The sequence below is a fragment of the Terrapene carolina genome, unplaced genomic scaffold, assembly GCF_002925995.2.
Source record: "Terrapene carolina triunguis isolate 2854851 unplaced genomic scaffold, T_m_triunguis-2.0 Scaffold192, whole genome shotgun sequence".
In the NCBI taxonomy this organism is placed as follows: Eukaryota; Metazoa; Chordata; order Testudines; family Emydidae; genus Terrapene; species Terrapene triunguis.
The window spans coordinates 14,738,531-14,749,086 of NW_020664543.1; the positions used below are offsets into that span (position 1 = coordinate 14,738,531).

At 49.4% G+C, this 10,556-nt stretch overlaps 1 protein-coding gene across 1 annotated transcript in view; it reads right to left on the reverse strand.

Annotated features, from left to right (window-relative positions):
- The window catches only part of CASKIN2 (CASK interacting protein 2), a 69,401-nt gene extending 61,492 nt beyond the window's left edge, over positions 1 to 7,909 (reverse strand). Inside the window, 1 exon segment of the mRNA XM_029912147.1 lies at positions 7,083 to 7,909. Within this exon segment, the coding sequence (XP_029768007.1) occupies positions 7,083 to 7,179 (97 nt within the window). The 5' untranslated portion in view covers positions 7,180 to 7,909.
- Between the last annotated feature and the right edge of the window lie 2,647 nt (positions 7,910 to 10,556).

The window sequence follows — 10,556 nt, forward strand, 5'->3', positions numbered from 1 at the left end:
AGCCAAGGACAGGGATGGCCCTTTTCCAAGCACAACAAACGTTAGAGGCAGGCTTTGAACAGACACCGTACATTCACAGTAAGTTGATGCCTTTTGCAGACTCTGCTCCTGCTCTCTTCCCCACCCCCCACCACCCGTAAAGAGATTGGAAACGAGGGATAAAAATCGTTCCCAGCTCAAATAGCTGAACTCTCTGCTCAAGTGGAAGCATGCAGTAGGCGTGAGGAACGCATTCCTTCTGTCAGCAGGACCCTGCCCACCGCGAGAAGCAGCTGGCATTCCAGAGGTCCCAACACAGAGAATGCCAAGCGACCTCGACGGCTGGCACACGACTAGGCAAGCGTTGGAATAGACCTCCTCCGTGGGATAGGGGGCGGGGGTGAGGAAGAGGAGGACTAAATAATTTTAAACACACCATTAGTCTCTCCGCCTTACAGTTTACTCTATTCCAAGCAGTGGTTTAGGAGTAGGGAGATGTACATACAGAAACTTTTCAAGGCCATCTCTCTCCTTCTCACTCACATCAAGAAGTTTTTACAGGGATCCATGTAATACTGCCACACGCTTTAGAAGGCTCTTAAATAGACGCTCAAGGGAAGCAGTAGAATCTCTGTCACTTAATACTTAGCACTCCTAGGACACTTTCCTTCTGTAGCTCTCTCGGCACTTTACTAAGGAGAGTCAGGCGCTAACCCTTGAAGTCTAGGAATGTGAAGGAACTTGCCCAAGGTGACACACTGAGTCGATGGCAGGCCCAGGAATAGAAACTAGGCTGCCTCGGGGTTTTAAAACTAGACTAGAGGAAACACAAACCAAGCATAATGTAACAGGAAATAATCCTGCCCTGGCTGCCTAATGGCCTGGGTGATTCAGATTGAACAGAAAGCCATGGTGGAAGATGCGACTTCTTGCTTTGTTACCCGACAGAGGCAGAGGATCTGTATAGGAAAGAATGGCTTGGCCCAAGTTTATGGACTCTGCTGCTTCAGCAGCAGTAGACTCGGATGATTTCCATCCTTCCTCCACACACAGAAAGAGAATGAGTTCCCACATGGGGCTGATGGAGCAATGAATGGAGCTGCAATCCGAAGTGGAAGCAGATAATTGCAATCCGAAGTGGAAGCAGCTCATGGGGCAGGGAAGCCAGCACACACCATCTAGGAGAGGACTAGCTTTTAAGCAGGGACACACACATTAATGGTTTGGCCTCTTCTGAAATAACATGTGCCTTACTGGTCACGCCATCTCAAAAAGAATATGGCATTACAGGGGGATCCGAGATGGGCAATGAGAAGGATTAGGGACCTAGAGAAACTCTTACATGAAGAGAATGAAATTCCTTCACTTAGAAAGGTGAATAAGAGGCGAAAAAAATCTATAAAATAGCACACGATCAAGAAGGTAGATCTGTTCTCACCACCTCACAACACAAGAACAAAGGGCCAGCCAACAAGATTAAAAGATGACAAATTCAAAACCAACAAAAATAAATACTTCCCCCCCCACATACACATAATACAAACTGTGGAACTCTCCACCACAGGATGTCACTGAGGCAAACGCAATCAACAAGATTCAAAGAGAGACTGGATATTTATATGGATAACAAGAACATCCAGAGTTACAACAGTTAAAGTTAACAAATACTGGAAGAGATATTAAGCCTCATCCTTCAGAGCTTAAGCCAAACTAACTACTAAGGATTAGGAGATAGCCAGTTGCGGGATCAGCTTACCTCACATCTGCCTACAGCAGGGTTCTTAAACCATCCTCTGAAGCAACTAGCGCCGCCCACTGTCAAGGACTGGATACTGGACTAGATGGCTTGTGGGACAGGTAACGCTCTACAGGGGCATTACCCGTGCGATTCTGTCAATGGCAGAAAGAGAATGGTGGCACCAGCAGCCAGAGGGGTAAGCCCCGCACTGCACCCCGCCAACGCTCCACAGCTGGAAAGCAGGCAGGAGAGGAGGCCATTGAGAAATTCTGGAGAGACAGACTAGCAAAGCAGTTATCAAAGTGAGGTCCGTGCAGAGCTCGCTGGTCACATGGTGCTAGCTCGCCTGTTTGTTTCCAGCTACTGCATCGCATTAGAAGTGGCTAAAAATACATGTCTAACATTACTACTCCACACAAGGGACTGCTGTAGTTACCACAGGGATCTGATGTGACTGAATGGAGGAGGAAGTGGCCATTGGAAGGAAAGGAGACCACTGGACAAGCTCATTATGAATTATTTGTATTACCAAAGAAGCCCCAGTCATAGGCCAGGAGCCCACTGCACAGGGTGCTGTTCAAACACAAAACAGAGACCTGCCCTGGAGAGCTTACTAGCACTCGATTAGAACAGAATCTACATGATAGAAAGGTTTGAGAACCCCTGGACCAGAACAATGGCAAATAACCTGCTAAAATACAGGTATCATGCCTTCTAACGAAGGACACTTGATACATACGAGATCTGGGAGCTCAGAAAGCCACGCTAGATGCTTTGTGGATGTCTAAGGTCAACGTCAGGTTGAAAATATCTGGACTGCACAGAATCAGGTTCAAAGCCTAACAGGGTTGATGTTGCTCTTTATCCTTCCAAGTTAATACTGTTTTGCCCGACTGGAGCCTCTTCCATCTGAGGATCTCAAAGCACTTTACATACATGAATTAAATGAACCTCACAGACCTCCTGGGAACTTGGAAGCAGGAAACACCCGTTCTCTTGGACTCTGCCTTAAAATCCAGGATCCTGCCTGGATATTAAAGCTCTTTCCCTGAGAGTATGGATTTGTCCCAGCGTGCTTGGTCTAAAGTTTCTCCTCCTCCATGCAAGTAGAGGAGAAACTAGTTGACTGCCTTCACCGCAGAAGTGGCTAAATTTCAGCAAAGCTGTGAGCATGCAAACTTTGGAGACATTTTGCGATTCTTCAGGATGAACGACTAGCAAGCAAATCCCCCTGGTAAATTCCATCCAGGAGCCTGCTTTTGTGGCTCAGCTGAATTAAACTCTGTCTTCCCCTCATAACGGCTGGCACCGCTTGAGAGACTTCCCCCTTTCCAAGGGACAATGGCCGCAGCCCCAATTGTTCTGCTGGTCTCCTCCCCCAGGAATCTAATCTTGTGACACCCCCCCTCCCCAATCCCCCTCTTTTTTTTCTAGGGCTACTGAGCCCGTCCCTGCCCAGCCAACTGGCTCATTGTTAACGAGCGCGTCCAGCCAGGAAAGTGATTGATCACTAGGGAGAAAGGCCAAAGCCGCGACGGGTCGTTTAACAATTTCAATTAAACTCTGCAGCGCTTAGACACTGAAGGGGAGGAGAGAGGGAGAGAGAGAAGGAAATTAAAACTTCTACCACTGCTCCAGGTGACAACCCCAACAGCAGTAGGGTCCACGGACAATGGCCCATGCCCTCCCTGGAGGTATATGGTTTGAGAGAGAGAACCCCTCCCCGCTTGCAGAAGTAGCTCTAGCAATGGGCATCCCCCACACCCCCTGCCTTACAATATCATACTGATGTCCCCCAGCCCCATAGAGCTGCAGGATTAATGTGCTCTCACCCACCAAGAAAAAAAAATCATCATGTGCCCCCAGGGCTTTGAAATAATAGGTGCTCTGACCCATTTGTGCACCAACATTTTCCACGCCATGCACTGCCTAAGAATATGCACATTGAATATTTAACTGTGTGTCCCTGAAGTTCCCGCTGCCGAGACTGGCGCTTGATTCTTGGTTACGTGCAGCGACTTTTTTTAGGCACAGGAGATCCCCGAGGGCTAATCACAGAGATGCGGCTCCGAATCCACTGAGACAGCAGAAGGACTCTTAGAGGGATTTTAAAAATCAGCATCTCGGCCTGTCATATGGAAAGGCGCTTTAATGAGCAACAAAGGCAGCTAGCATTCTGCTCACCCGGCATCTTAACAAAAAGAGAGAGAGAATGAATCATAAGGGGTTGGGAGTAGAAGGCTCCTCTGGTGGAGGGACAGAGCCTCATGCAGCAGGGGAAACTTCTGACCTCTCCTGCCACAATGTAATAGACTGATCCCATCTCTGGCTGGGGGTTCAGCCCCTGGGGGCAGCAAGGAGGGGACAAAACCAGAGCAAGGCAATAGAGAACGCTCTCCAATTGCATTTGATTGAGATAGAGTCATCAGGTGATTAAGGCCCTAGGATGGAGGTGAGGAGGCCAGCCTTGCTTCTTCCCCTCCTAGCATCGGGGCATTCTCACCCCATTGCATGTTACACCTCATCAGGCTCCGCTTTCAAGCCAAGCACACCAGCTGTGCCAGTTCCGGCTTCACTAGTTTCTTCCTTAGTATTTAATCTGGAGATAGAAACTGGGGTTGTCCTTATTCTCAGCCCTTCCTTAATGTCAGCTCCTGCTCGCCTTTTGTAGGCATCACTAGCCTCTCTCAGAAAGCTTTCAGAGTGGTAGCCGTGTTAGTCTGTATCAGCAAAAACAACGAGGAGTACTTTCGGCACCTTATAGACTAACATATTTATTTGGGCGAAAACTTATGCCCAAATAAATTTGTTAGTCTTTAAGGTGCCACAAGTACTCCTCGTTGTTTTTTCTCAGATAGCTGTAGATCCTTATTTCCTCCTCCTCCTGAGAGCTAAGTATCTCTCCGCCCTCTGCCAAACCTGTATCATTCAGGTTGCCCCGTGCCACCTGGCCTTGCGATAAGCAGGTGAGCAGACCTGTGCGTGATGTTCCCCATGGGCCGGGCTAGTTCCTTGTACTGACTGGGAAAGTTCTTTCCAATTTGCATTTGGTGCAGCCGGCTAGGGAGCGTTTTGTTTCCGTAACCCCAGCGCTGTGGATTTTCAGAGTTTAACCCCTACCGCCTCCCGCTCAGAGCTTTGCAGTGTCTGACCCAGCAGAGTTTATCCCCACTTTCTTTTTAGAATCCCCAGCCTCACGAACGTAGATTTCCCAGCACTGAACACACAGCCCAGAGCTGCTCCTAGTCTCTCCAAGTCAGTCTCAATTATTCCCCCCTCCCCCCCCCCCCACACACTTTCCTCCTCCTATGAAGCTTTTCACATGCATTCTTTTGCACTCATGAGGAGTGCCAGCCTGACAGACCTGGCAACAGGATGCCTGTATTCATAGCACAAGCACAGCACAGGCCGCAGGAGGGCAAGCTTCCCCTATGCTGCACCACAACCCTGCCCTGGATGGACACCTCCCAGGATGAAAGGTTTGCTGGCTATCCCTGGCCCATTCAGCCCCAAGAGCACCATTAAATGTGGTCGTTTTTATGATGTGAACACCTGTCTCTGGGGACTTGGATCAGGACCCCCTCTCCCTACATTAACTTTCTTCCCCCCACCAGTTGGGCCCAGAGTCCAGCTTAAATCCATATCCCTTCTGGTTGAAGGGAGGAGAGTCTTTTAACATTAGCCTTAAAGAGCATTTTAGCAGGATGGCTTTGTAGATCCAGAGTATGGTTCTTCACCCTCAGCACCCCACCAACCCAGACCATTACAGTCAAAGGAGAAGCCATAAGGCGTATTCAGAACTTCCCCTGCAAACAGACACACCCCGAGTCACCAACTGTTCCCCAGTGGCTCAGTTATCTCACTTGCTTGAGACTACCCTGTTTTACTTCTTCATCCTAACGGCTTCCTTATCCACTCAGCTGATTAGTCCGGTTAGTTCGCTTTTCCTCCCACTACCCTTCTGCCGTCGTCTGTTGAGTCTCACACTCATATGAGCTATTCCTATAGCTCAGTCTTCCTTCTTCTTAGCCAACACTCTGGTGCACCTATATGCGCTGGGTGTCACCTGTCTCACATATCCCACCTACTCCCGGAAGAACCCCAAGAATGAAGGAGCTGAACCAAGATTCTGGAGCTGGACACCCTGCACTTTTGAGAAGTTCAGATCTTAACCTTTGACCCCGGGGCCCCAGCTTTAGGATAAAATTCAAACCCTCCCACCCACCTCTAATTCATTCCAATTATTATCCTGCATGGGGGTGTTTGGGACACGGGTTGCTGACAAGGTCTTATCAACGCCCTGTTCTTTTGTTGGCCCAAAACGTACAGGGGTTTCTTCCCTGCTCCTAACCAGGAACTCGTCCACTGAGGACACAATCTCTTGTATCCTGATCTTTAGGAGAATCAGCGCATGATTGGGGTGTGACGGCACAATGTACCACCCACAACTCTAACCATGGTGTTTCCTACCAATACCGCCTGCCCTCTCCTGGGTGTAGTTCAATGTCTTTTCCCCATAAGGAGGGTTGTGCTCAATAGGGCTGTGTAATTCTCTCCCCATCCCAGTGATCCTGCTTTCCTTTATCTCCTTTATACAAACTAACCCAGCTCTCACCTGTCTCTCCTTCCCCTGCCACTTCCATATTTCATCTAGGACCTTTTCAGCCCTGAATGCTGCTTGGGGGGGCCCTCTGGGCTCCCACTCAACAGGCCAACAATGAACGCACATAAGCAGTCCCCATGAGTTTCTTTGCTGCAGTGACAGGGGTCTCCCCCTTTATCACAGCCTGGTCAGTGCAAGCACACAGAAACGGCCTTAAATTCATTCCTACTTCAGTTCTGCAGCTGACCTTTAAGAGCATACAGGAAAGAAACGGGCACTACTGAAGGGTTAAACATTACCAGACTTAAAGAATCTGAAATTCAAGGCCTGACAATTGGTTCCAGTTGACTGGCTTGGATGGTAATTTTTCACAAGATAAATCTGACCAGAAGTAAGTGGCAATGACTGAAGGACCCTCTGCGCCAGCATGCCCCACATTTGTGGTGCTCACTTTCCTTTGGTGATTTTCTGCCACCCTTCCCCCCATCTGTCCCCCACATTTCAGGGTTCCCACACAGAGGCTACTAGATGCATCATCTTTTACATTATCAGCAAGATCTGGATTCACACCCCCAGTCCCTGACTGCAGAGTAGTCTCCACTCCAGGGCACAAGTTCCAGGCTTCACATGCCCTGTTCCCAAGGACTCACACACCAAGGCCCTAAGAGTAGAATTCACAGCAACTGGCAAGAGATGCAGCAAGCAGCAATGCCCAGGTTCCTTCAGCGCCCTGCTGCTGCATTAAGAGGCAAAGGTACTCACTGCTCTTGGATGCTTTGACCTTGGCCACCAGTTTCTGCACACCAGGTACATCCCCATTTTTCACAGCCTGGATCAGCTCCTGCTCTCGTCCCATCATGGAGTGGTAGGGGAGTGAAAGGAAGAGGTCCTCAGATCCCTCCGGTTCATAAAGCCATGGGCGCGCACGTAGCAACTCCTCAAAATGCTCTCGAATGGAGGAAAAGCCCAGCAAGAAAAATATTTTAAAATCCCACGGGACATAAAAAAAGCCTTTCTAAAAAGATCTCTCCGTTAATGGTGATAAATGCAGCTAGGAGCCACTTTCCTCTTGAAGGGGACGGAGGTGGGGATGTAGTCTGGTTAAAGAACATGCAATCACTTAAACAAAAAATAGTTCTGTGCTTGGGGACTGACTCCCAGCAGCAACAGGGACCCACAAGACAAAGCCAGGCAGTTTGGAGGAGGGGGCCGGGAGCGTTTGCATTGAGAAGAGTGTGGCCTCTTAACCGAACCTGTGTAAAGCTCTCAGAGATCGAGGGGTCATGTTTTGCTTCCTTCGCGCCAGGCTGAGCTGCGCTGATGATTCCCTAATTCTTCCCAAAGGGATTATGTGCTCCTTTCCATCTGGAAGTTATAGATCCTCTCTCTCTCTGTTATCCCCCTCATGCTGGCATTCCTCTCGGTGCCGTCTCTGCCAGCCACGCTGCAGACCCCCTGCTGGGCGATCAGAACCTTGGTCACAGAGCCCTAGCGGAGAGGTTGTAGCGGTGCTCCCAGTACCTGTGAACATCAACAGCAGGGTCAGGTTTCAAAGGCTATTTACTTATCAGCCTCATTAAAACAGTCCATTGCGACTGCTTCTGTGGCCACGCCGAAGAACAAATAGTTTGACTATATTTAGTACTGGCAGAAGTCAGACTATCCTCATGTTAAAAGGGCTGCAGGAGTGGAGGGGGACAGGCCCTGTACTGGAGACGTCCTAACAATAGGTGCTGTGGGCTGGCCTGGTGGGCACAAGAAACAGGAGATCAGATTGGACCCCCAGCATGGATGCTCTGGGAAGGTCACGAGTGCCCTGTCCTGGCACACATGCATGCAGGAGGGAATGGAGCCAGCAGTGGGAGGAGCAAGAGTGTGGGCACAAGCCTTGCCCCCTCCTTGCACACCAGCAATTGTCTGGGCACGCTACACCCTTTCTAAAGGTGGGTCACAAGCCTCCAGGGAGTGCGCTCCCCCCGGCGCCCTTGAAGTGTTCTGCCTGCATAGGACACAAGCAGGCAGAATGTTTCCTCAACCACTACTTGAGTGCTGTGCCTCCTCCCGACCCCAGCAGAGCCCTGGCCGTGGGGGAGACAGACTACAGTGGGAGCACGGTCTAGGGGCTGGAGCCAGGGACAGGGAGTCTGGACTCCCTTGGGTTCTTCTCTTGGTTCTGTAACCGTTTCGATGCATGGCCTTGGGCAAGTCACTTAACCTCTCTGTGCACATCTCGATGTGGCTTTAAGAATCCCCTCTCTTAGGGGAGCTGGGAGCTGTAATTAGGTGTGATGGAAGTGCAAAGTATAACAACCCTCTTGGAGTGTGATGGACTTCAATGTCTATCTAGATACTGATATGGCCATCACTACGGTATCAGAGTGCCTCCCTGAGAACCACTCCACCAGCCAGTACAGGATAGGACTGTAATCTATATTCACTACGGCTACTTTTTCTCCCAGCAGGTTTAAAGAATCCCAGTGATGAGCTTCCAGCCCTTTCCCTGGCCATTTAGGAGGACTGCATTTCAGCCGGTTACTTTTAGTCAGGCCGCCTTGGCCTTGCCGAACATTTCCTCTCTCCTTATGCCTTGCAAACATAGATACTGCCCTGAGAATTAACTGGGAAGCTCCAGTGCACTGGGATTTAAAAGATACCCATTAAGAAGGTTATTAGCACACGAGCATTCTCAGGCAATGAGCTGAGCACAAGCTGGCAGAGTGACTGTACTCAGAGGAGAATCAAAATTTAATTCAGCCCCCAGCAAGCCAATTCCCTGCTGGTGGACTGTGTCTCCATCTCAGTGCATAGGGCATCCTTTCAGAAACTGAGGTTCCGCCCCCAATGTTACAGGATGGGGGCCCCACCACACTCATTCCTACCCGCCAAAAGTCTCCCCACTCCCAATCTCTAAATTTAGATTTATCCGAACATGACATTTTTAAAATGGCATTCTGTACATTTCTAGACTTCGCCCATGTTTCAGCCATGCATCTGGCAGCTTCTCTTCACCCTGTCATGAAATCTTGGGAGAAGGAGTGTGTGCGAGAGAGAGAAAATAAGAAAGATTGACACAAGCTGCCAAACTGCTGTCAGATAGCTACAATTCTTCATTAGCACCAAATTAGAACCAGCAAACTAGTGCTACAAGGCTCCACTTTCTGTTACCAGTCACTTGAGCCATGGATTCTCCTAGATCTCCCTTTCTTAAAGCTCCTGAGAAGCATCCTTGGCTGTTTATAATGTTGGGTTCCGTTGTAATAACTGGGACTACAAATCTACCCAAATTCTAAAATCAACTGTAAAAATGATATGAAAGTTCATATGATGTTATAACCACCTAGGCTAACAAATGGTGATGAAAAGTAAATCAGGGGAGAGACAAATCTAGCCTCCTGCACCCTCACATATTAGCACCGAGTCGGACTCTTGGAAAAACACTGCAAAGGGAAGAGGGCAAACCAAGAAAGCTAAGTTCATTGCCTGGTAAGGGACACACACCAGTGCGTGACTGCAGGATGGGGCTGAGAGGGTAGCCACACCTCTGGGCGGCACAGTGGCACTCGCCAGGCAATGACATTGTCGGGGAGGGGCACCATCAATCAGTCTTGGCACTACTAATACTGTGATTGGTTTCTCACTGGCAGGGTGCTGTCTATAAAGGCGTTACCAGGTGGAACTGGGCTTCTTGCTCCCCCCACCGCTGCCAAATACCCCTGCCACTGAGTTCCCCTTGTGATCCCAGGTGATTAATGCGGACCAGAGTGTGGGATAAGACTAGCCAATGCCCTTGATTTATGAGCTTTGGCAACAAATCTCCCCACTCCTGAAGTCATCAGCATACATCTTGGGGGAAACTCTTTCGTTGTGGACAAGGGGCTTGAACTGCTCCTAGGAGCGAAGGGAGGCTGGGCTGTGACAAGGCAGCTCTTCCCAGCAGATGTTGCATCTTGGTCTGAGCAGTTTGGAGAGGCACATGCAGACCAATGGTTGTCAAATGGCCATAGAAAGGCATCAAGGACATCTGCACATTCAGCAGGTGTTGAGATGCTGAACCTCAGCCTGTGAGGCCTTATGGGCGCACATCGTGCAAATAGAAGATCTTTTCAACCTGGACAGACTGTCAGAAATTGAGAACTGGTTTGCTGGTAGAATTTACCAGCTAAACTCATGCCTAGTGGCATCTGTGTTTGCCCTGGCAGAGGGGTTAGACTCTTCCCTGCTTGGTACACTTAGAAT